The 26,673-nt window shown below is 40.9% G+C and overlaps 2 protein-coding genes and 1 long non-coding RNA gene across 3 annotated transcripts in view; 1 reads left to right on the top strand and 2 right to left on the bottom strand.

Moving 5' to 3' along the window:
* Positions 1-14,172, bottom strand: part of LOC112158094 — a 33,924-nt gene extending 19,752 nt beyond the window's left edge. Inside the window, exon 1 of the long non-coding RNA XR_002921263.2 lies at positions 12,790-14,172. This is a non-coding gene — a long non-coding RNA (uncharacterized LOC112158094). The remainder of the gene's footprint in view (positions 1-12,789) is intronic.
* A 1,124-nt stretch (positions 14,173-15,296) lies between these two features.
* Positions 15,297-22,706, top strand: gzf1 (GDNF-inducible zinc finger protein 1). The gene is made up of 8 exons (XM_024291287.1): positions 15,297-15,429; positions 16,874-17,766; positions 17,839-18,022; positions 18,087-18,253; positions 19,667-19,761; positions 19,833-20,000; positions 20,067-20,224; positions 21,565-22,706. Exons 2-8 carry the CDS (start codon positions 16,892-16,894, stop codon positions 22,291-22,293), a joined length of 2,376 nt encoding a protein of 791 aa, XP_024147055.1. The 5' UTR covers positions 15,297-15,429; positions 16,874-16,891; the 3' UTR covers positions 22,294-22,706.
* A 1,639-nt stretch (positions 22,707-24,345) lies between these two features.
* The window catches only part of napbb (N-ethylmaleimide-sensitive factor attachment protein, beta b), a 5,961-nt gene continuing 3,633 nt past the window's right edge, over positions 24,346-26,673 (bottom strand). Inside the window, exons 8-11 of the mRNA XM_024291898.2 lie at positions 26,224-26,328; positions 26,089-26,157; positions 25,951-26,001; positions 24,346-25,125 (exon numbers count right to left, since the gene is read on the bottom strand). Coding sequence (XP_024147666.1) covers positions 25,024-25,125; positions 25,951-26,001; positions 26,089-26,157; positions 26,224-26,328 — 327 coding nt within the window. The 3' untranslated portion in view covers positions 24,346-25,023. The remainder of the gene's footprint in view (positions 25,126-25,950; positions 26,002-26,088; positions 26,158-26,223; positions 26,329-26,673) is intronic.

The raw sequence follows: 26,673 nt of genomic DNA, 5'->3' as shown, positions 1-26,673 counted from the left end.
GAGTGTGCATGCGTGTCCATCTGAATTAGGAGAAGATTGAGGAGATAAGCGTCCAGACGGAGCTGGCGGGGTAGATAAACGGCCATGAGACGAGAGCATGTGTGTGTGGAGCACTTTAGCATGTAGCTGCCAGATGAGAGACTCTGATGAAATGGCTGAGGGCCGAGCCGGAGAGTGACGTGACAGTGGGTCACCCGTCTCCGACGGCGTGCATGTCGTGTCATAAGCCCAGTCCTGCAGCTCCAGTGAAAATACATGCAGTGATTCATGACATCTCCTGCAAACACGATCCCAGGGCTCGCCGTTCAGCCCCCACGTCTGACTGCGGCGGCGCTCCGTGCACACCTGGTGTCTCTGATAGCGATCAGCTGATGTCTGAGCTAACATGACATCTGTGTCGCCGGAAAAAGCCCAGAACTTCAAGCGCTCACACGAGCGAGCGAGCATCCTTTGTCTCTGTGTTTGCATGCTGCCACTCCCCCCTCCGTCCTTTTTCTTGGATGTATGAGTCATAGCCTTTTGGTGTCGAATATCAGCGGTCTGAGTGTCCTCCCTCCCGAACCGCAGCCGGCGACAATGATGCTGGGTTTCCATGACAACCAGGTTCTGCCGGAATCGCCGGCGGGAGAGCGGGAACACGGCGTTTCGCTCTAACGAGGCAGACCGGATCATTTTGTCCGTTTACCTGTGTCCCCCGCCGGTCCTCTTCTTCACACAGATGAGGAAGAGGAGGGCAGGTGACGACGGTTTACTTCAGGAGATAACTTTCTTTTGTTCAGATTCTCCTCTGGAGATTGTTACACCCCCTGCAGAGTCGTGGAGAGTTTTACTGCAGTGGCGGGATCAAGGTGACCCCCCAGAACCTGCAGCTGGACTCAGCAGCAGAAGAGACGCCCCCATAAAGGAGGCTTCCTCCAAAAGGGGCAAATATCAAACCAGTGTTTGACTGTTGCTGCTGGAGCTTCTGTGGGGTTCACAGTCAGGACTGCAGAACTGCTGCAGGAATAAATGTGTCAAAGTCAAGGCCCGGGGGCCGGATCCGGCCCTCCAGGTAATTCTATCGGCCCTCCAGATCATTTTATTTTATTGTTATTCATGACCCGATGTTATCTTGAGCTCATTTCTAACTTGTATAAATTTGACAAAATGTATTTTTATGGAGAGTAAAATATTGAAAGTTATTTAAGGTTGAAGTTGATTTATTCTGGAATAATATTCCTGCCTTTTTATTATTCACAATTATGTTAAGAAGTTACAGATTTAAAGTTTTAGAAATTAGCATTCTGATAGCTTTTTGGACGATTTTAGCATTCACTAAGACTTATTAGGCTGTTTTGAAGTTTAGCTAATATTTACATTGTTTTGGATAGTTTAAGCTTTTTTTGTACAGATTTAAATATTTGGTATTCTACAAGCTTTTTGGACTATTATAGCATTTACTAAGATTTCTAGGCTATTTTGAAGTTTGGCTAATATTTCAGCTACATGCTAGCTGTTTTGGCAAACCAAAGTTTTTTTGTTTGTTTGCTAAGAATAATTTGGCATTTAGCTAATATTTTAGCTAATATTGAAAACTGAAGCTGGATATCAGCTTTAGTTTTTCAGCTAACAATTTCAACGTCTCCAGCGGCCAAATTCAGCTTACATTATTCCCACTAGCATTATTACAGGTAATGCTGCATATATAGTTCATAATTATGTTAAAAAGTTACATTTTTAAAGTTTTAAAAATGTAGTTTTAGAGTGTCCAATAAATGTTTATCCTGTTCGTCTTCAGGTGTGTTTTGGATTTTGGCCCCTCGTGTGATTGGGTTTGACCCCCCTGGCTTATGGGAGGTCTGCCCCATCAGTGATCTATTATCTCGGACATGGTGTCAGCTTTGGTTTTCCAAGAGAAACGGCCTTTAGGAGATTTATGTTGCAATGAAACTGATTAGAGTCGTACATACAGGTGTGGTCAAATATACAGGTAAACTTTACTTTGGTGGATTTGAGTTTTAGCAATCATGTTTTCTTAGGATATGGTCGGAGTTGCTGGATTTGGCCGCTGGAGATGCTAAAATGGATAGCTAAGAACACTGAAGCTGGTAGCCAGAAAAAATATTAGCTAAATACCAAATTAGCCTAAAACACAAAATCAAAAAAACTTAAAGTTAGCCAAAACAGCTAGCATGTAGCTTGAAAATTAGCTAAACTCCAAAATAGCCTAAAAAATCTTTGTAAATGTCAAAATCGTCCAAAAAGCTAACAGAATGACAATTTTTAAAACGTTAAAACAGTAACTTTTTAACATAATTATGAATAATAAAAAGACAGGAATATTATTCCAGAATAAATCAACTTAAACCTTAAATAACTTTCAATATTTTACTCTCCATAAAAATATATTTTTTCAAAATTATACAAGTTAGAAATAACCACGGGTCATTAATAACAATAAAATAGAATGATCTGGAGGGCCGGATAGAATTACCCCGAGGGCCGGATCCGGCCCCAGGGCCTCGACTTTGACACATGTGCCTTAAACTCTTTAACTGTCCTCACAGGTGGACATGGGTTTTCTGTGGGTAACAAATGGTCAAACCTGCACAGGAAATGCAGATATCTGGTTCAAAATAGTAATTCCGTAGATGGCTCAGTGACCCTCTGGAGTTAAATGTTCATGCATATTTTTTCATACAGGTGATAGTGAACTCCGGCGAGATGTGGTACAGATTTATCCTTTTTCAATGAGAACCCTTTAAATCCCTTAAACTCAAACCCTCTAACCCTAAGTGCATTCTCCTGGCTCCCTAAAAACCCACACAGGTACAACCAACGATAACTTTTACATTAAATTTTAGGATCAGATTTTTGGAACTTCATTCTCTATATTAGGGATTAAGAATGAGAGTAAAATTAACAGTAATGAAAATAAATACTAGAAATGATACTATATCCCACTTCTGTTTCAAAATGTGACTTTTTAAAATGACAAATTGCAAAAACAAATAAATAAAATGAATAATCTCTGAAATATGATGCCTCACACACCAGAGGAAGTATCTCTGATTCTATCAGAATGATTTGCTTTTATTGCTTTGTTCACATTAGAAATATCATTTCTCATGAATGAAAGGAAAAAGACGAATCAGAGAGGACACGACTCCTTAAATTAACATTTTTTCAGAACCAGCGAGCAGCTTTGACTTTATATTAGTCCTGTAAAAGAGGCGGGACCTCCAGAAACAGCAGATAACTATCGATAAATTTTGCACACAACAGGGTGTGCACGTGAGGCGTAAGTGCCTGCAGGATGTTCACACAAACTACACTCTAATTGTCTAAATACATCATCTCTAACAGCCAAGGGGGTGCACAAGCATCACGTGAAGAGCACTAACGAGTTCCTTGTTTCTTCTTCATTCGTTTGATACTGTGAATTAATGAGGACACTACCAAATCTGAGTCTCTGATTGGTCAAAATTCCCAAAAATGGACTAAAAAACTTGATCAGTGACGCATGAATGCAAGAGTTTGAACATGGGAGCTTAAAACGCACTTATGTGCGCGGTTACATAGACTTTATATTAGACATGGTTGCTTGAACGTTTCTGAGCCAGATGTTAGCGTAGCATCAAGCTTTAAAGGGTAACCAAACCATAAATTCACTTTTTTTTGGGCTGTTGATCTCCATAAATGGAGCTGTAAAAGTGCTGTCTGTTGGTCAAAGCCACATTTTTTGACAAATTGGACTAAAACCGTTTAATTCTTCAAAATAAAGTCAAAAACTGCCTGTGCGCTGCCCCCTACAGGTTGAAAGGCATTACAGTTGAATTTTGTGATTGGTCAAACCTTGTAAGTCTGACGTCATGATCTGCAGATGATGATAACGGTCCTGCCCCCAAGCCCCGCCCCTCTGACTGGATTTTCAAATTTCGCCAGTGGGTGGAGTCCAACTTCCTGGTTTGTTTATCTCTAAATCCATGAAAAAAAAAGATTTTATGTGTTTTCTCACTTTCATGTCACCAATTTTGCATCATTTATTTGAGGACACGGTCTCTCCTAACTCATGCGGTTCGTTTCCTCGAGGGAAACGTTTGCAGAAAAACTCTTTGGACTGGAGGAGCTAAAAAAAAGAAGGGAAAACCACCAGTGTGGTCCTTTCTGTCCTGCACTTTCAGTTCCAAAAAAACCTGCAGGTCTAATGCTGGAGGATGATCTCACCATCGTGCCCACGATGAATGCCGGCTCATTCAATTATAGAGCAACACAATGAATCATTCTCCTCTCCTCTGACAATCTCCTCCACACTCGGCTCATCTGACACAGCCAAACCGCAGAAGACGGCCCTGTTATCTTCATAAAGCGGATAAACAATGACAGTTGTCTCGGACGGAAGGCCGTTTTGATGGCAGCAGATCAAATGAGAGCTCATTATGGGAAAAGTGACAGATCAGGGTCTGCAGCGGGGCTTACAGTCAGGGGAGGAAGAAAAAACAAAAAGACAGCCGCAGTCTTGCTGCCATGTTTGTGTCACTGCAGGACATTAGCAAAGCTTGGGTCTCGTGGAGTCACTCAGCTAACGGTTTCAGCTGGTGTGCATGTGACGCTGCGTCCTGTCTGTCCTCTCACGCTCCACCTGGTTTCAGAGAAACCTGTCAATCACAAACCTCACCTCCGCCGCCTTATCAGCTCCACTCTGGTGTTTTAATCTCCTTTTTTGGTCATTTTCTGCACTCGCTGGATTTATCTGGACTTTGAGGTGATCTATGAAGGAATTACTGACTTTACTTCAAGGGTTTGGCTGCTCAGTAGGACATTTTTCCACCCCCGTTCAAGGTCGCGTCTCAAATGTTGCCCAATCTGGACAGAAGTCAGAGGACAACTCAGGAGAATTGATTGCGAGAAAAAATGAATCAACGATTGGACTCAAACATTCCCAGATGAGGTTTTGTCTTCAGATCCAGTTGGTTAGAATTCACGTTTTCATATCGCTCTCCTACATTTCTGGGACGCCACCCAAAGAAAATGGACAAATTCAGCGTGTAAGGCGCAAACCTTTGGGAGGCGGCCTTGGAGTTAATTTGACACTGTATATTTGACAACCGCGTACATATTTGAAAAGCAATCTGCCTGGAGCAGTTGTGTCAACACGCCGAGATCCTCCAGCAGGTTTTCCTGAGAAGGATTTGTGGTTTATTTTACTGGGAGTCTCTTCCTTTGAAAGCATCAATCTGAGGTACCAGCTCCTCTGAAAGCCCCTCGCCTCCACCAGAGCCGCTGAAGATCAGGTGTCAGCGGCATGCTGGGAAGTCCTCGGGAATTAAAAACCCATTCAGAAGAGTTATTTTTTAAAGGGAAAGTTAGAGTGAAGTTTCTTTTGTTTTCACCTCTTTTTGCAACTACATTTATTTAAAGTCCCACTTTGATCATCTTTTGGTCTTTTAGTCACAATTACATCATGTTTTCTAGGACATAGTTTCTGCAGAGCGACAGGAGTTCATTAGAAATTCACCTCTGAGTTATGGGCGGGATTTTTTCCATCCATCATGAGAAAAAAATGATACTAGAACACATTAAAAACACCAAAAAACATGATTTTCTTCAGAGTGCGTCTTTGAAGAAAGGGACGTTGGATATTAATGAACATTAAAAATAATTAGAATAATTTTTAAACATGAACTTATTTCTATCCATTGCAGAAAGTTATTGAAGAAATAAAACAGATTTTCACAGGTAGAAAATACACAAGAATTTAAACACAAGTTAAAGGAGTTTTTCTACATATAATAAGTTTTCATTATCAATTACTATAATGATGAAGTATTAAATCCACCTAAACAAAAATAAATAAACAAATAAGAATAAAGTTGTAAAACTGTAAACAAAAAAGAGTCAAACTTTTACAAGAACTAAAATTGCAAATTTATTCTTTAAATAGTTTTAATTTTACTTGGAAAAAGTCTGTTTTTTTTTTTTAATAATTAAAAGTAAAGTAGATTCAGAGCCGGGGTCTGGGCCATCGAGGTCCTCGATTTCGACTGCCACCCAAACCACATTCTGAACCTTCTGAGCTGTCCTGCAGGTGGATGTTCCCACTGCCACGTTGCTTCTTCAGGCTCGACCCGACCAAGGCCCGTGGGAGGAGCCCTGCCCACCAGGGGCTCACCTGCGAGCCCCAACCACAAGCCAAAGTTGGATTTATCTAAACCGCTCTTTGTCTCTCTCGTCAACCAGGCCCTGTCCGCCATGGGAGACCCTACCAGGGACATAGCTACTGAGATCACTCAAGCACCTAAACTCCTCCAAGGAGGGGGTTCAAGGACCAGAGAAAGACAGTTTGTCCTCTCTGGGTGGGTTAAGAGCCCCTACCTCGAGTGAAGAAGTTTAAATATCTCGGGGTCTTGTTCACGAGTGAGGAAAGAACGGAGTGTTAGATTGACAGGCAGGTGGGAGCAAAAAAATTAGCTAAATGTCAAATTAGCCTAAAAAACTTACAAAAAAAAACAACTTAGGTTAGCCAAAACAGCTAGCGTGTAGCTGAAAAAATAGCTAAACTTCAAAGTATGCTAATAAACAAAAAAAGCTTAAATTATCCAAAACAATGTAAATATTAGCCTTACTCCAAAACAGCCTAAATTACCCATATAGCTAGCATGTAGCTGAAATATTAACTAAACTTCAAAACAGCCTAATACATCTTAGTAAATGCTAAAATAGTCCAAAAAGCTATCAGAATGCTAATTTTTTAAACTTTAAAACTGTAACTTTTTAACATTATTGTGAATAATAAAAAGACAGAAATATTAATCCAGAATAAATCAACTTAATATCAATATTTTACTCTAAATAAAAGTACATTTTGTCAAAATTATACAAGTTAGAAATGAGTGTAAGATAACATCGGGTCATTAATAACAATAAAATAAAGTGATCTGGAGGGCCGGATAGAATTACCCAGAGGGCCGGATCCGGCCCCCGGGCCTTGACTTTGACACGTGTGGTTTTAAGCATATTTGTACGACTTTATTTTTGAAACATTTTTGACTTTCTGACTTTATTCTCATGTATTTGTTTATTATACGTCTTTTGTGGCCTTAATACTCAGTCACAATTTATGCAAATAAACAAGCGACATAACTTTTAAACTCGAGTTTTATGGACAGAAACCAAAATTTTGAGCTTCTACCATGTAAAACAAACTTTTTTTGCATTAAAAACCAAAGACCAACCAATGATACATTTTCAAAATGGAAAGTAAACTTAATTTTTCTTTGTTTTCGCCCATTAGAATTAACCAGTGTAACTTGTGCTCTTTCCATCAGCCAGGAGCCCGGATGTTACACAAGCACTGGGCCTCTGCCATGTTGCACAACTCAGGGAGAAGGTGAAAGCACATGAAGAGAGGTAACCTGGCCGGCGCTGAAGCGGTGCTGTTTATTTTTATAGTCAGAAAACAACAGCAGGATTCTAATGAATTAAGCTGGAAGCGATAACTTCTCACCCTGAGAATGACAAGGTCTCCTTCCCTAACAGGAAAGCCTGTTGACCCCTGATGGGAAGGACTGCAACAAGCTGTAAGGCCACAGAGCCGCCTATGCTGATCCCGCCATGTGTTTCCTGTGTGGGAATGCGCGGTATGCTTCCAGTCAGCGTGCATGCGTGTGTGTGTCTGTGCACGAGACGAAAAGGAAGGGAGAGGCAGAAGGAGGGAAGGCCGATCCGGTGGGATCAAACCCAAACCGCAGGATATTTCTGACCCCAAGGAAGAGAATTAAGAAGAGGGGAGGGAAAAAAAGTTTGGAGGGCAGCTGGAAAACCTCCAGAATCCTGGGCTCAAACCAGCCATAAAATTCCAACTAAAGCCACAAAACCAGGATGAGGACTGGCGAGGGCGAGCGCCTTCAGCCCAAAGTTGATGCGTGACTGCGGTGAGCAGGAACTACTTGTGTGTCTGCCACATGTGATTAAAGGGTCCGAGCGAAAAAAGGCCAAGAGGCAGACGAGTGATGCAATCCGCGGAAGAAAGGAGGAGGACACGAGGGCGGCAGGAAGGAAGGGAGGCAGGAGAGGAAGGAGGAATTGTTGCTTCTGGGGATCCAACTCTCCAGGAATGTGCTGATGGCCGTGTCCCACACAGTCAGGGAGGGCGGATGCTTTCTCAGGAACTCCGCGGAGGTGACACCTGCCTTACGCTGCTGCAAACTGCTGATGAAATCCTTTGAGTTGCCCTTCTCTAAGTAAATGACTTCCAGAATTTTTGTCCTTCACTGGAAGTCCACCCTCACTGAGAAGAATTTCTATTTCTGCGCACAATTGCAGAAGCACCCACACGGATGGGTGGGAATGCCGCTGGGTGATGCCCGGACAAACGGGCAAGTGAGGAGCTCGGCAAGAGTGGGCAGCGGATGTGTCTGCTGTCTGTGAGGAAAATAGGTATTTGAACAGCCTGGGATTTTGCAAGTTCTCCCACTTAGAAACCATGGAGGGGTTTGAGATTTTCATCTGTGAGAAACATCTAAAGAAAATCCCATTGTATGATTGTTTAAATAATTCATTTCTATGCTACTGCTGCAAATAAGTATTGGAACACCTCAGGAAATCAATGTTAATATTTTGTAGAGTCGCCTCTGATTGGGATTTCACTGTTCAAACGTTTCCTGTAGATTTCCACCAGGTTTGCACACACTCCAGGAGGGATTTTGGCCCACTTCTCCACACAGATCTTCTCTAGATCAGTAAAGTTTCTGGACTGTCGCTGAGAAACACAGATTGTCCTCCCTCCAAAGAAATTACCGTTGGGTTTAGGTCTGGAGCATAGACAGCATATAGAAAGAACTGCACAGATCATCCTCTTCCCTCTCGTGTTCCAAGTAGGAAGTAGCTGCTGGTACTAAAAAGCCAAAATCCCTAGATGGACCTGGTTGACCCCAAATAAAACATTAAACTCATCATCAGGCGGAAGCGGAAATATCGCAACTGTTGCATGTGTATCTATACTAAAAGATTCCTAACCGTAACCCTTACCTTAACCGTAACCCTAACCGTAACCCTTACCTTAACCGTAACCCTTACCCTAACCGTAACCCTTACCCTAACCGTAACCCTTTCCATAACCGTATCCCTAACCGTATCCCTTACTCTAACCGTAACCCTTACATTAACCATAACTCTTACCTTAACCGTAACCTTTACCCTAACCGTAACCCTTACCCTAACCGTAACCCTACCTTAAGCGTAACCCTTACCCTAACCGTAACCCTAACCGTAACCCTAACCGTAACCCTTTTCTTAACCGTAACCTTTACCCTAACCGCAACACTTACCCTAACTGTAACCCTTACCTTAACCGTAAACCTTACCTTAATCGTAACCCTTACTCTAACCGTAACCCTTACCTTAACCGTAACCCTTACCTTAACCGTAACCCTTACCTTAACCGTAACCCTTACCTTAACCGTAACCCTTACCCTAACTGTAACCCTTACCCTAACCGTAACCCTTACCCAAACCGTAACCCTTACCCAAACCGTAACCCTTAACTTAACCGTAACCCTTACCCAAACCGTAACCCTTACCCTAACCATAACCCTTACCCTGGGGATGGTGTTCTAGGGATCATCATTCTTCTTCCTCCAAACAGTGGAATTAAGTTCTATTTTGGTCTCATCTGACCACATGACTTTCTCCCATGACTCCTCATCTAAATAGTCAAACTTAAGACGGGCCTCGACATATTCTAGTTTAAGTAGGGAACCTTCAAACCATGACGTCTTAGTGTATTACCAAAGGTAACCTTGGAAACGGTGGTCCCAGCTCTTTTCAGGTCATTGACCAGCTCCTCCAGTGTATTTCTGGGCTGAATCTTTTTGGGGGTCATTGAGACTCGTGCGAGGTGAAATCTGATGGAGCTCCAGTTGGAGGGAGATTGACAGTCATGTTAAGTTTCTTCCATTTTCTAGTCATTGCTCCAACAGTGGACCTTTTTTCACCAAGGTGGTTGGCAGTTGCCCCGTAGGCCTTTCCAGGCTTGTGGAGGTCTACATTTTTGTGTCTTTGAACAGCTCTTTGGTCTTGACCATGTTGGTAGTTGGAGTCTTACTGATTGTATGGACAGGTGCCTTTATGCATCTAACGACCTCAAACAGATAATCCTATTTAGGATAAGTGGAGGTAGACTATTTAAAGGTGGACTAACAGGTCTTTGAGGGTCAGAATTCTAGCTCAAAGACAGGGGTTCAAATACTTACTTGCCTCACTGTACATGCTAAGTTTTGTCTATTGTGTACACTTACAATGGACAGAACTTCCACAAGGACGAGTGAAGGTGTGAGAAGGGAAAAGAAGAATGAGGAAGGAGACTTGAGAGGAACAGAGGATGAGTCAGAGGCCATTTGGAGGGTAATTTCATCTCTGAAGGCTGGAAATCTTCTCATCAATGGAAGCCACATGTTTTCAAGTATAAAACCGTCTCATTGTTTAGATGGAATCTATTTACGATGGTCTGCACAAGCACTTTTTTGACTATTTGTTTATGTCCCTTAATTGTAATTGTGCGACCTGTAAATCGAGACTTCAACCGTCAACATTCATTCAAGGTTGGTTCAGTCATAACATGTTGATTCTCACAGGCTCTAAAATTAAACTGCAAAACAATTAAGCAATCAAGAAATTTATCAATCTCTAATTGACAATCATTACATTTATTTGTGTTTGTGCTGTGTAAATATGTCTATTTATAATTAGGCGCAAATATAATGTTAAGACAATAGCCTCATTTTCTATTATTGCTAATCACTTCATGAATTAATATTTATTTTGTTTGTCTTCTTTCTTTGTTTTCATTGTTGAAATAAACCAAATCAATGATCTGCCACTTAGAGCAGATTCCAAAGAATTTCTGTTTCAAATTGATGGATCTTTAACCCTTTAATACCGAAGATATCACTGACAACACTTTAGAAACACAGACTCTTTGACATACCATACATTTTAGACCGTTTGCGTAACCGGTATGGATTCTAATGCGGAGAAAAGCAGCTTTTCATATCGTCTTTGATTCGATGTGTGACACAATACCAGCATAAGCGTAAGCAACTCAATGGCGTCAAAGCATTTGATGTCATATTGGTTTATAAAATGCATCAAACAGTTGAAGCTCAAGAAGATTGTTTTATAAGTAAGAACCCAATAATCACATATCAATCCCAGGACCTCAACAGAAAATGAAGTTTTATAAAATAATACTCGCAAACCACCGTCTAAGGCTGAATTTTTCCCCTACATTCAGCCCTCCAAACAGAGAGTTACGGAAAAACAGTGTCTTCAAATTGGGATGACACCACCACTCGATGATGTCATCAACGTTAGTCCACGGAAAATACACGACAACGTTTTTATAACGTTAAAAAAGTAAATGTCAACTTCTATGTTTTCAACCACACCCATGTGAAGAAACAGCGCGACGCTGAACATTGTCACAGTAGAGGGATACACAGTCAAAAGTCCCTACACATGAAATCATTTCTGACACCCCTACCCCTACAAATACCCCGACAACTGGAGGGGCGGGGAGAAGCCGTCGGGGAAGAATTTGGTCTAAAGGTTTTTAAACTGTAAAGTTAGACTTTTTTATGGTAAAGTTGTTTTTAAACCTGCTTCAAACAGGAAGTTAATGTGTTGGGATTGGTCCAAAAGACTGACAAACATCAATACATGAAAACTAACTGACTATGTAAGTAACCAGCAGATTCTACTGAATGGTTTTTGGTGCTGTGATTCAGTTTTGAGATGTGTTTGTTCTTTAAACTATAACCAGTCTTTACATATTTTTATTCCAAAGTAGTTTTACATATTGAAATGGGTTTTAAACTGATATCTAGTTGTTGTGCTCATCTTGACATTTAAACAAATTGTACACAAGATAGTAACCAGACAGACGCCATAGTTGGCTGAGCTCTCAGCTTCCTGTTTAGTCATGTTGATAGAACACAATTACCACAAGCGCAGAGACGCAGGGGATGACCTGAGTTCTTATCTGAATGCGTTGGCATAAGCATGTTGGGCCTGTACTCACTCCAGCCTCTCCATTCACAGCTGCAGTCATTCTGTTACGTAACGAGCGATCTGACTCTGTAAGCCGACTCTCCTAATTTTACTCCAGCTTCCATTTAGCACAGATAAATGTCAGGGTTGTGAAATAATTCATTTCTCTTGAAATGCTGTCTCTCTACAGTCTTCACCTCCTGAGGTAAATGTCATATATCTAGGAAACAACATTTTTGAGTATATTGATATGAGTCAACAGGAAGTTTGTCATTTCCATTTGAATGGTCACAATCTTGCATCCGTATTTGTCTAAAACTGCAGCCGAAATGTCTTTTATGACACAAACATTTAACTTAAATGTTAAAACCCAACAAACATATCAATGAAACAACGGGAAAAGAGTTCTTAGCACCGAGATGGTGATTGAAGCCCCTTTTTAAAGGTGGACTAAAGTGTAGATCACTGTGTAAGTTTGTTCCACAAGTACAGTTCAAGTACTCTGGAAGAAATTAGGATTTCTTGGTCATTTTTCTGAGAATATGACCACAAACATTTTCAATACTCATTGTTAGTAGTTGGATGAAACCATTTATTGTTAAAAAAAAATTCTGTTTGTCCTTTTTAAATCCGAATGACAACAGAAAGTTCCCAAATGACCCCGTTCATAAGTTGACATCCCCTGATGAATATGATCGGAAAAAAAATGCACACAAGAGATCCAAAAGGGTTTGAGAGGTAGCTAAAGGTAAACATCCTCACCTGTGACCCATCAGTGTGTGGAGTAAAGGTCTTAGGGGCTCCCAAAAGACTCGTACATCCTCCATCTAGTGCTGCACTGACATTTCTGGATCCTGAGTCATGGGGAGAGCTAAAGAGCTGTCCAAAAATCTACGGGAAAAGGTGACAGAACTGTAGAAAACAGGAAAGGGATATAAAATGATATCCTAGGAACAGAGAATACAAGTTTTGATCAAGAAGTTCTGTTGAAACCAAACCTTTGTGACAAACATGTCTACTAGAAAAATGTTATTGGATGTTTCAAGATGTGCAATAAAGGAGACACTTTATGAAAACTTGCCTGCATGGTTGAGTCCATAGAAAAAGAAGCGTTTTTTTTTTCTTCATAAATGCTACAAAATAGCTAGCTTACAATATGCCAAACAACACAGAGACACACCACCAGTCTATCCAGTGCTTAAAACTCCAAATTACGGGTACTGTCAAAGAAACTTTTGGAGATTGTTTCTGCCTGTTTTCAAAATGGCAACAGTATCAAATCAAACTTTGTTCATAAAAAGTGATTTTCAAGCACTAAAGAATCTACAATTATCACACAATTGAGCTTACAAACCAGGTTCTTGTATCACATTGCACTGACCGGCACTGATTATTTTACTCTTATGTTGCTTTGTAGGTATGTTATATTGCTGCAGACTGCCTTTTCTATGGCAAAAAGCTGACCCTTCATTTATATGCATGTATGGAATCTTCAGAAGTAATGACAAATGAGGGGTTAACAGCAGTTCACCTCAATAATCTGCAGAACTGTTTGCATTTTTCCAGAATGAATGCATTTTTTTGGTTACATTGAGATTTTCAAAGTCATGATAATACTCTGGCCTGGTTGACTGTGGTGTGGCTCCCATCCAGGTTTTAAAAGGACAGAAAAGCACGAGCAGGCGTAGCGTGTTGTATGTTCTGGCAGAGCAGCTCAGGCCTTTTTACAGGAATGTACAGAAACATGGGTGGAGATGCATGTTCTTTCTCAAAAACAACGTAAGAACCCACTTCACTTTGCTAGGATGATTTGTCTTGTAAAGCGTTGCAGAGGAGATGGAGAAAGATGGCCAAACCAAAGCAACAAACCTAGATTCATGGCTCCTAAAGTGTATCGTGCATGTTGTGGCCCAAATTAAACACAAGTCTAGCTGAATAGCCAGAGTTCACTGAGTGGAGAGGAAGGCTAAGACACCGCAGAGTACCGAGCTGGAATGAGTCGGGTCGGTCTGGCATCGGCTGTGCGGTGATCCGGGCAAACACAAAGGGAAGGCTTTTTTTCTCCCTGTTTTTCTTGGAGCGTCCAAACTTCCATGCAACGCTCTGGTGTTTACCACTATTGGTTGGTGTATGATTCATCGCTGTTCAGGGAGAGGTCCTGTAAGGGCACTGACTGGCTGACTGACTGACTGACTGACTGACTGACTGACTGACTGACTAACCCCTACTCTGTTCAAAGCGACAGTAACGCCTCAGGACACAATCTGACACAGCAAACCTTCTGCGTCAGAATCCTCCATTTCACATTTTCATGTGCATCCTTTCAAATAAAAAAAGAAGCCGTCATCTGTTTGGTTTTAGTGGTTTCTTTTGCACATTTTAATACACTGTTTTTGCATTATTATTTCGGCCCATGCAAAGGAGTCTACCGAGGAAGAAACCTAAAGTGGAACGATTGTTCTGTTTGATAGCAACATGTTTTCTATAAAACGGCTTCATGAACATGCATTTGGATCTGCAGCTCATCCCATCTATGGAGGGGGTTAAAGGAAAGCCAGGTGAACACACTGTACCGAGTCGTAGCGGGAATCTGCAAGGTGTTGTTGCAACGAGAGTCTGCAGAGCTAATTTAGACTAACGTGCAGTGCATGAATTTCCTTTAGGCAGACAGAATCTTGCAGATCAGCAATCCTATGGGACTTATGTTAGCTTTCATACACATATCTTGAATTTTGTCATGCAGATGATTCATTGTGGTGAAAAAATATATATTTGTACAAAAAAAATGGAAGACACTCATATAGAGAAAATTACATCTCAACAAGAGAGCTGAGATGGAAATAAATGCAGTGGATAAAGTAAATTAGGCATTTTCATGTCTGGCATACAAAAAAGGTTTAGGCAGTAGCGCCCCCCTGTGGACATAAATGAGTAATGACTTAACAGAGTAATTTGTGTTACGGTAACAGTTGATTAATTACTAATTTTTTTTGATTGATTTGGCCTAAATTTACATCTAATGTAACGGTTTTCCCGCCACTGGGGTCAACTTACCCACAATACACTGTTTATTTTAGGCAACAGAAATTTTAAAATGTATCACCAGATTGTTTTTCTATGTACGCGCATTATATTTCGAATTAAAAAATTAATTCATCATCAAAAAATATAGTTTTAGCTACAGGGTTTAATAAACTTACCGAAATGATCCGAAATCAGTTCTTCTGGTCGACGTTCAGGCATTCCAATATGGCCGAACACATGTGAACTGATCCTAGATCAGCAGGAGCGGAACCGGAAGTAAGAGTGGTGGAGGCTCCCAACAGGAAGTGGTCTCCGCTCTACTACTGCGGCAGCAGTTTACCGTCATTTGTTCAGGGCTGCCATTTTAGCAAGCTTACGGTAAGAAAACTAGTTTCGTGTTGGGTGTAGTTTGCAGACTGCAGGACAGTAAACCACGTATGGTGTGACGGAATGTACTTGGATTTCGTGAAACTGTCAACCCCCCTTTTAAAAGTATTTGATTTATGAAACGTCGCGCGCGAGCGCTGTTTGTTAGCTAATGTTAGCATTAGCAGCTTAAGAAGGGGTGGACGTAAATAAACATTTTTTAAAGAGGCTTTTACTTCTATTTGAGCCTTTATTTAATTTTTATTATAAATATTATTTTGATGCCGTAAACGTTTATAGCGCGTGACTTAAATGTTTATGGCGATTTTCGAACCACTAATCCTTCCCAGGGAGAAGTTTTTCTGACCAACATATTATGTTTGACTGTCAAAAACACTCGTTTTGCAATGTAAACAAAAGGGAATAGTTTGTAAGATGTAGTTATTTATTGAATATTATTTTAACAATACATTTCACATTAAAATTTAAATTAAAAAAGTAAATACATTTGATAAATTAATCAACTTTTTATTCATTCAATCCTATTTTTTTAACATAATTTTCCACATTTCTAATTTATTTTTTATGGATCTGTTTTAGCCTATTTTCATTAATCAGTTTCAAAATATAATATTTTTACTTTACATTATTTAGTAAGTGTTAAAGTTTATTATTGAGATTTTTAGACTATTTAAGTCAAAGTTTACTATAAAACTAGAAATTTAAGATGTAAAAAAACAAAATGCTGAAAAAATTGTGGAAAAAGCACAAAAAACGTTTGAATTAATAAAATAAATGATAAAAACTTTTAATGTTTATTGTCTGGGGAAAAAAATAACAGTTAAATGTGTAGAAGTTAAAGCTTTTACACTGGGAAATTAGTTTTATGTTTAATACAACCAGCTAATTGAAGGTGATTCTTTTTTTTGTATTTATATTACATTTTCACTAACAACAAGCCTATTTTTCTCATTTAAATTAATTGTAAAACCTATAATAACAGTATATTAAAGTTTTCCTGTATGGCACTGGCTAGCAGATATTTTTAAGGCATTTGGGCATAAACGGAAGGACAACTTTAACAGTCAAAATGTTAAAGTTTTAAAAAAATATTTATGATAAGAAAATGTCAACAGATTTAGTGATTTAGCAATTAGACAACTTGTTGCTCCTGTAGAAAAACAAAATCAGTGGAATAATAGATCAATATGTGTTAATACACTCTTTAAATATTGATACTTTAAGTTGATTTTGTTTTGAAGTTAATAAGCCAAAAAAAAGTAAATAAATTAACTCTAAATGTAGACAAATGGCGTCTCAGGTCAACATCTGCTCCAAGTTTCTGCTTTTGTTTTGCAGTTTCAAATCCAAAAAAAACCCCAAAACATTTTTTAAAGTCACCTGTCTTTCATCCATGTGATTATCCACTGATTTTCCCTTTAAAAATCCCATTTAGTTTTCCTGCAGCTGCATCATGGGGATCAAAGTGGTGCAGCTCACTTCAAGCTCCCACCATGAAAACCTCCTGTCTTCCCTGCACGACCTGAAGCAGCAGGAGCACCTCTGTGACGTCACCGTCCAGGTGGACTTCATGGGCGATGTGCAGGAGTTTCGGGCCCACCAGGTGGTTCTGGCGGCCATCAGCGGCTACTTCAGGACGGCTCTTCTGACTCCAAGGCCCATGGAAGACAAACTGCAGCTGTCAAACATGCACAGCCACGATTTCTCCAAGTTTTTGGATTTCGCTTACACAGGAAAGGTTGAGGTTGCCAGAAAGAAGATCGGTGAGGTCCAAGCGATGGCCCAGTTCCTGGACTGCGAGGGTTTGTCCAACATTTGCAGCGAGGCTTTGAGCGCCGGAGTTTTACAGAAACCTTCCAGAAAAAAGTCTGCTGAAGCTTTAGAAGGTGATAATTCTGAAGGAAAGGAAGAACTTTCTCCTCATTCACCAAAAAAAACGCTAAAGAAGAAAAACAGAAAGAAGAACACAAAAAGGCCAGAAGGAAAGCTGAAACTGAAGCTGGGCGGCCTGAAGGTGGTGCAGAAGTCTTGGTATTATAACGCAAACCAAGACGAAGGGGAGCAGGAGAACAGAACGGAAGAGGAGGATCAGCCGGAGGAAGAAGAGCAGAACATGTCCGTGGATAAAGCTCCTTCAGACGGAGATGATTGGGAATGTGAGGAGGACGTGCATGAGGACGATCCGTTGTTCTTCCTGGAAGAGGAGGAAAAAGAGGAGGAAGAGGGGCAGTCGAAGGAGGAGTTAAAAAAATCCTCCAAAGCTCAGTTCCAGTGCAACAAGTGCCAGCGCACCTTCCATTACGAGAGGAGTTACCTGAAGCATATCAGGTAAAATAAAAAAAAGTTTCTTTTGAGCTTTGATGGAGCCTCCACATAACTTATGTTTCCCCGTCTGGTCAGTACGTACCACGGAGTGCGAGCCGACATCGTCCACCGCTGCGACATCTGCATGCAGACTTTCGCCAACCGCAGCAACCTGAAGATCCACGAGAAGCACGTCCACAACAACGAGCGGCAGTTCGCCTGCGACTCCTGCTCCAAGACCTTCAAACGGAAGAAGGACGTCATCCGCCACCAGAGACAGGTCGGCGACCCCGTCGATTCCCCTCAACGTCTCCCGCAGAGCTAACCGCCGCTTTTCTCCTCAGGTGCACGAGCGCAACCTGCAGCACGTGTGTCCGGACTGTGGGAAGACGCTCAGCTCTAAGGCGGCTCTGCTGTTGCACGAGAGGACGCACACGGGGTCCAGGCCCTACGAGTGCGGCGACTGCGGCGCCAGGTTCACGCAGAACTCGGCCTTGAAGATGCATCGCAGGTAGAAGAGCTTTGATTAGTGTTATTTTTTTATCTTGAACTGAAGAGTTTCAAAGGAGGAGGTTAGAAGGAGGTGATCTGGGGAGCTTTCTTTAGGTAGAGACTCCATTCAAACTTTAAAATACTTTTCATTTTAGGCTAATTTGGAGTTTAGCTAATATTTTAGCAACATGCTAGCTGTTTTGGTCAAAATTATGCATTTTTTCCCAGTTTTTTTTAGGATAATTTAGTGTTTAACAAATATTTTAGCAACATACTAGCTCATTTTGCCTAATTCAGACATTTTTCCAGTTGATTTAGGCTAATTTGGAGTTTTGCTAATATTTTAGCATTATGCTAGCTGTTTTGGCAAAACTAGACATTTTTTCCAGTTTTATTTTTATTTTTTTAAGGATAATTTGAAGATTAGTTAATATTTTAGCATTATGCTAGCTGTTCAGGCTAATCTAGAATGTTTTTTTTTATTTTTAAGGCTATTTTCGAATCTAGTTTATATTTTAATAACAAGCTAGCCGTTTTGGCAAAATTAGAAATTTTTCAATTTTTTTAGGCTAATTTTATATATTCTATATATTAGTTTTAGCTGATTTGAAAGCAGTAGAGAACAGGGATTTAGTACTTAACCAGGTTCTTGAGTTTAATGGAACTAAAAGGCCTTATAAAGCTTTAAAATGTTTAATGAATCTTATTTTTCCCTCTTCATCAATGCAGTTTGACTTCCTGTTGCGTAAAATAAGATAATTTCCAGGATTTACTGTCATAATGTCATAAATTGTTTAACCTCAGCTAGAAAACTAGCACAAACTTGTCGATGTGGGACGGACACATTCCCAGAGAAATGTCTTGAAAATGGGAATTAATTTAGTGTTAAAACTCGTTAGAAATCCTTATGAAGCAAACAAACATTTAAAGTGGATCATGGGGATCGAATTACATTTATGGAGCAGGAACCAGCAAATTTTGGCTGTTTTTTTACATTTTAAGTGTTCTTAGAAACGTCCAAAAAATAAAAAAAGAAACTTTTGTAAGTCTGTACACAACTATGGTTTCCCGCAGTCTGTTTGTCTGTGACTGCTCATCAAAAAGCTGTTTTAACATCCCAGACAAACATGTAAACAAAGTCACATTTCAAAGCATTTCCTAGAAGTCATAAGTAAAGAAAGTGTTGAATAAAAGTTGTCAAATAAACAATCAAAGATTCTCAGAGTTGCACCAAAAAGGCGACATATCGACCAATCACAGACGAGCTTACGGAGGCCTTTCCATGTTCACCAAAACTAAAACAGCTGCCGTGAGATAAACAAGAACAGAATATTTCTCAAACTGAACACTTATTCTGGATTATTTTTCTCCAATGACTTACTTTTCCCTACTTGATGTGTGGATGTATTTATAATGATGTGATTGGCTGCAGGACTCACACAGGAGAGAAGCCGTACGCCTGTGATGAATGCGACTCTCGCTTCACCCAGAAACACATGCTGTCCTACCACAAGAGGTCGCACACAGGTGAGCTGCTCCAGCCACCTTTCCATCTGCCCGACCAGAAGATCTCATCTGTCTCTACGTTTTACTGTTAGGAGAGAAGCCCTTCATGTGTGAAGCCTGCGGCAAAAGCTTTGCTTCCAAAGAATACCTGCGGCACCATTCAAACATCCACACGGGGTTCAAACCCTACAAGTGTGTGCACTGCGGCCGAGGCTTCGCCCAGAGAAACTCCCTCAATCAGCACCTGAAGATACACACAGGTGAGTGGGACGAGGGTGGAGATGCTGGAGGAGAAGGACTTTTAAATGGGTTTTGTTTTGTTGCAGGTGAGCGTCCGTACTCCTGTAAAGACTGCGATAAGAAGTTCACCCAGCTGAACGCGCTGCAGCGACACCAGCGCATTCACACCGGAGAGAAGCCGTACATGTGCGGCCTCTGCAAGCGCACCTTTACCGACAAGTCCACCTTCAGGAGACACACCTTGGTGAGTGGAGAGCTCAAAAAGACGCAATTATATCTGAAAATATTCCACAAATGATGAAATCTGTGGAATTACAGACGTTTTACAGCTGTTCTTACAAAAAGAATAAGACAGACCTGATATAAGATCAAAGATTTATGTAGATTTGACAAATGAATTCATTGCAGGAGACATAGCACAGAGGTATTGATTAACAAGGTCAGCAGCCAATCAGAACAAAGTGCACTGTTAAAAATAAAAAAGGTAAAACACAACACACCGAGGGAACGTTGGGTCTACTTCAGCTAATTTCTTCATGGTTCATTTTTAAGCTGCGTTCACACCGGACTAGGACGGCCATAAACCAAATATTTCAATAGTCGACTGATCACTGAGTGACTGACGGACTATTAAAATAGTTGATTAGTCACCGATTAGTCGACTAATCATCAGTTAATCAACTTATTGATGATTAGTCAACTAATCGAATATTGAAATAGTCGACTAATTGACAATTAGTCAATTAATTGATGATTAGTCAACTAATTGACGACTAATCGACAATTATTCGAATATTTTAATCGTTGATTAGTTGTCGATTAGATTTAGTTGTTGCTTAATCGACTAATGAAATATTAAAATAGTCCATTACTCGACTATTATATTCAACTATTAAAATAGTCGATTAGTCGTCGATTTGGCCTCTCCTTTGCCGTGCATCAGATTTACTGCTTGATGGCCCGCCCCCATGTGGGAGGAGCAACCACCAATGTTTTTCCAGACGTCATTCGTTACGACATCATGGAAAACATGGATGATGTTGAGCGAGTAGCTTGAGTTTCTATGGTTTGGAGAGCTCTACAGAGGCGCCGGCGAGCATGTCGGCATGTCTGCGTTTACCAGATCCTTCAGAGGCGCTCACAGGACGGCGAGCATCTCCGTTTACTGCTTCTGTCGGTCTGCAGCTCTCTCATCGAGCAGCCATATTGGATTTATTTATTTATTTACTCACTGATCGAGTCATTAGCTGTGTTTCTATAACGCATATGCACAAAACTTTATTGAAATTCTAGAAATGTAAAAATAAAAAACTAAATTTCCATTAAATCATAATTATGTGAAAAAACAAACACAATTTACACGATAAGTCATTAAAAAAAAACTCCTAGATTAGGAGGGAAGTGATTCACTTTACAGAAGAACTTCTCTGAGGTTTGATGGGTCAAAAACCCAGTAATGAAAATTGTTCTTGATTTTGGCTAAAAGCAGAATCACGATTAAAGACATGAATCCTGATAATAGATCAGAACATGATTGAAGTTCTGTCGGTGAAAGCTGTGATGTTGGTTCCATTCAAACTCCAGGTTCACGATACGGACTCTCCGTGGAAGACCTACCTGGTGCAGCTGGAGGGAAACCTGGAGGAGCGGAAACCCCGATCCTTCAAAGGAGAGAAGGCCGAAAAAGGAGAGAAGAAGAGCACGGCCAGGAAAAGTCCCGCCGCTCCAAGTCCTGCTCCCGCTTCCAGTTCCACCAGTCCTGCCAGCAGCACGGATAAAATCCAGCTGGATTCCATCGTAGTTCCGACGGAACCGGTCACTCTCCCCTCTGATTGGACCAGCCATGGAACCATCGCGTTGGTCAGCCACGGGGACCTGGAGGCCATCACGGTCATCCACACCGCCGTTCCTCCGGGGATGCAGCTGCAGCAGCTCCAGCAGCTCCAGCCCATCGTGACCACTGACGGCACGGGAGGCAGCCTCATTTCCCTGGAGGGCTCCGGCCTCCCGCTGCCCTTCTCCATCCCGGTCTCCGTGAAGCACCCGGTGTCTCTGACCTCCGCAGGACCATCCGGCCCCCTTTCCGTCGCCACGCTCTCAGGTCCCGTTTCTGAAGCTCTGCTTCAGTCGGTTTCAGAGGTCCAGACGGTCTCCACGTCGGACTCCACACACCCCGCTCCACCAGCAGAAGCTCCGGGGAACAAGCTCCGGCCAGGCGTCGGCGGTTTGGGGAGCGACGTGCAGGTGGTGATCGTCGGGGACGAGGCTTGTGGAAATGAAAAGAACCTTCAGACCGAGGCGGAGGAGCTCTGAACGGAGGAGACGACCAGACGTCTGATCAGAGATGATTTTAGCTCATCGAAGCACAACTTCCACCAGAAGACCCTGAACTTCTCATCAGCTGTAGCACCGATCCTCGTGAGTGATCTCGGATATTATTGTCCCTTTTGATGTCCAGAGAACTGAACTCCTTCTCTTTAATTATTATTCCAATATTTTAATCAGGATGTCTCTAAGTTTGACTCATTCCAGAATCATGCTGTTATATTTAAATTGTAATTACTATACTGTAAATATTCTGGTAAATATGACGACAGACCTTTAGTCAGTTCCAAGAAATGATGATCGAACATTCCTTAAAACAAAAGTTTGGTCTGACTGGATGATTTTACAAGCTGATCTATGAACCTTCTGTTCATAAAAATAAAAACTTATTTATCAACCAAGTTTCCTTCTGGTCCGTTTATGACAAACTGTGGATCTAAAGGAATTAATACACCAGTGAATAACCAAAAGTTTAATCCAGATTTATTGATCAAATCCAGGATTGAAGAATTAGATAATAAAATGCTTGGATTGAGGTTTCGTTTCATTCAAACGTCTCTTCCCCCCGGCGTGTGTGGAGCATTCAGAAGCGCTTTAATTGGGTTTTTGGACACAGTTTAGCATGAAGGTGTTCACACTGCTACCCGATACGAGTACTAATACTAGATACTACATGTTCTCACAGTCAGGAGAGGCTTGACAGGATAATCTCTGGAATTTCTTGAGCTTTCGACTCTCGTGTCTTAAAAGAACACAACCCGGACATCATCACCTGAGTAGAGTCTCTGATTGGTCAAAGTTAAACTGGTTTAACTTTCTGCACGCCTTTTGAACATAGAGCCCGACTTAAAAGCTTGTGTAGGGACGTGTAAATCTGCGTTTCTAGTGTGAACTTAGCATTAGGGAGCTGTGATTGTACCTTCAAAGGCTATTCCCAAATTCCTCACTGTAGCCACAAGGTGGCCCAAGCCAGGGTCTCATTGTGCCGGTCCCAAGCCCGGATAAATACAGAGGGTTGTGGCAGGAAGGGCATCCGACGTAAAATCTTGCCAAATAAAATATGCGAATCAGTAAACTGATGAAGGGAAAAGCCGAAAGGAAAAGAAGAAGAAGACTCCCTAACCCCTAAAAGACTCATTTTTCCTGACTCAAGTCACCCCTTTGTATAAGTCACTGGAATAAAAAGGAAGAAAAGTGGCACTTTTGGCAGAAAAGTGTAAATGTCTGAGCAAATCTGTCAAGTGTTTGCATAAAAGTGTTACATGAAAAGTAAATTTGCCTCTTTTGACTCGCCTCAAACTTGATGCTCAATTCTAATTTTTAGAGGAGCTTTACAAAAGCTTTGGTTAACACGTCTCCATGTGTGAGTCGGTGAGATCCTTCCGTTTTTTTCGGTGACATTTACCTTCAACTGCAGGAGCTGCATCTGAATGATGGCGCTTTCAGCGGTACTTCTGTAACCCAGTTTGATGACTTCCTGTTCCGTATTTGTCCAAGAAGGGAAAACAATTGAAAAATGTCTTGAAGCAAAAAAAAATATTTGTTTTAGATGGCACTACTTCTTCTTCTTCAGTGGCAAATACTGATACAGATACTGCACCCTCTAGTGGTTGTTAGTGGGAAAATACCAAATGTATGAGCAAATTAGTTTTTTAAATCACATATCTGTCACGCTCCTGGCCAAAGTATCCAAAAACACGACTTGTACTCCAAAAACTACAGTGTGGGACTACTCATTTGATCATGTTCACTACTTTTTATTATGCTAAATATGACATCACACATTTGCAGAAATAAAAAAACAAATATGAACTTTTTATTTATGAATCCACTTATTCTGATGATGAAAATTTTGGAGAATTAAAAAATAATTCTCAAATATTGTGTTCTATATTTGCCAAAGTCCTATTTGAAGCACCATTGAGTGAATTCAGACAATAAATAGGATCATCTCTTGCTATTAGGAACTTCCTTTTTCACCCACATCATCATCCCTTTAATTAAAACATGTCCCAGAGAGACTTCACAGAGTGCACTGCATTCTGGGTGTAATACTTTTATTAGTGATGACCTGGGGAAGAAGCTGTCACTCCAGCAGGAAGCAGCCGGCTCCCACAGGAACTTTGGTCTAAAACTAGTGCATGAACACAACACTGAACGACACACATGCGCGGTTTACTGGCCGTCTGAAAGGTGCGGAGCGGAAATGACCCACGACACGAAATGAGACTAATAACACACATGAGCTCCAGGACCTTTAGGAAGGAGCTCCACGTCGTTCGAATGAAACAGCAGCTTTGAGAACGAACTGAACCAGTAGAAATACAAACATTTAACAGTCTACGCTTGTGCATATCATCGCCCTTTTCTAGGAAAAGTACAATCGATGCATAAAAATTAAAGTTCTTGATTGCTTTTGTTAATTATTCAGCTCTAAAAAACTGCTTCTAAAAAAAAAGATGGGTTGCATCGTCTAAAAAGCGAACCGGAAGCTGACTGAACTGAGAATCCGCTGTAAAAAAACATGCAGCTCCTGCTGGTTCTGACCCGCGGCATGCTCCACGGTCTGAGCGGAGCTGAGGGCCCGAGGGTTTACATTCTGCCCGGTAACACAACGGTGGAGAATCAGCAAAATGAACATCTGTGTGTGTGTGTGTGTGAAAGCATGCATGATGGCGTGCTCCCCTCATGCCGCATCCTTCGCCTCGACTCCTCCCGCTACTTCAGGTCTCCCTCGTCGCCCTGGATGGTCTTTTTGATGCGCAACAACAGAGTGGTGTGCCACTGGTCCAGACGGGAAATGGAGTCGAACTCCTTCACCTGCAACACACAGTCCACCAGGTGAGACACATGCGCTCAAAGAATCCTACTCCGTAATTTAAAGAAGACATTTCATCACCAACAACACTAAAATGTTCTCAAACATCAGCTGTCAAGCACGGAGGTGGAGTAGCTATGATGTGGGCACATTAAAGTCATAAATATGTCTGACAGAAAAGGATTTTCCTCAATTTATTCAAAAATCTGCAGTTTCAAACTAATCAGGGATCTAAGTTCATGGTTTTTCTTGCACTTCCTGTTTTTCAAAATAAAACGATCAGAGTCGAGTTAAGTGGAGACCTTTTTAGTTTAGTTCAGGGGTTTGCAGCTGACGCCTCCAGAGTCGCATGTTTTTACGTTCTAGAGAAATAAACGTATCGTGCTTCAGTCTGAATGATATTTTCCAAGATCGATTTCTTTTATTTTGAAATGATTTAAAATGGCCGCAGAAAGGATCAATCTGGCTGGATAGTAGAAATATGAACAGGAGTTATTGGTTAAATCCATTATGTTATATTAAATTATATTTGACATTACATTATGTTACATTACATTATATTATATTATATTATATTATAAGAACAATGCTTCAATTCTGCTAAAAAACACTTAAAATAAAATCTTTGAATTTTTTCTAGTATTTTATTATCTTTCTGAGTTCATTTTCTTCTTTTTTTATGTTTGAAAGTCTTCGTTTTATTTCTTTAAAGCACTTTGCGTTACTTTGAAGGAGATAAAAAAGCGTTTGATTTGATTTTGTGTCAACACAAAAAGGTTTGAACAAATCTACAATCTGAAGGATTTCTAAACCAGACCAGAACTTACGGCCTCAGTGAACGCCTCGCTGTTCTGTTCCTCGTGAGCCTCCAGAAGCTTCTGCAATAAAAACATACGTGTTTTCATGAGAATGCTGCAGCTTCCCTTCAAAATAAAGAGAAACTGCAGACATCCTCTCTGATTTACCTTCAGGAGTTTACATTCTCTGGAGTCGGAGAAAGCCGGAAACATCTCCTCGTACTTCTCAACGGCGATCTGTGGAAACACGAGGGCGTGAACATCCAAGCCGCCCGGCGTCCTGCCCCAGACGAACGGCCTTACCTTCGCATTGAGCTCGTCCACGATGAAATGGCAGAGAGAGGCTTTGAAGAAGTACTCTTTGGCACTGTATTTCAGCAGCGGGTTGTCCATGGTGTTCGCTCCCACCTGCAGACAGGAAACACCTTTTTATGTTGTTTTTTAGGAGGACGAAGAGCAAAAGAAGACTAGAAAGGTTGCATTACCAGCGATAATGATAATGAATTTTGCTGAATATGCTGAAAAATTTTACTGTAACTGGTGAAGGGATTAGCTGAAAATGCTAACGCTATTTTCATTCTGCTAAAATTGCTAAAGGACTTAAAGCTGCAAAAATTTCATTAACTGCACAAAATTTTTTAAGAATTTCTTGAATAATTTCTGTTAAATGGAAAAATGCATAAAAGTAGGAACTCAGAATTATCCCAAAACCTCAACAGATGCCAAATTATCAAAAAAAAAAAAAAAAAAAAA

This window comes from Oryzias melastigma, linkage group LG24 (assembly GCF_002922805.2).
Source record: "Oryzias melastigma strain HK-1 linkage group LG24, ASM292280v2, whole genome shotgun sequence".
NCBI lineage: Eukaryota > Metazoa > Chordata > Actinopteri > Beloniformes > Adrianichthyidae > Oryzias > Oryzias melastigma.
The sequence above is the reverse complement of the archived record's forward strand: the minus strand, read 5'-3'. Positions and strand labels throughout refer to the sequence as shown.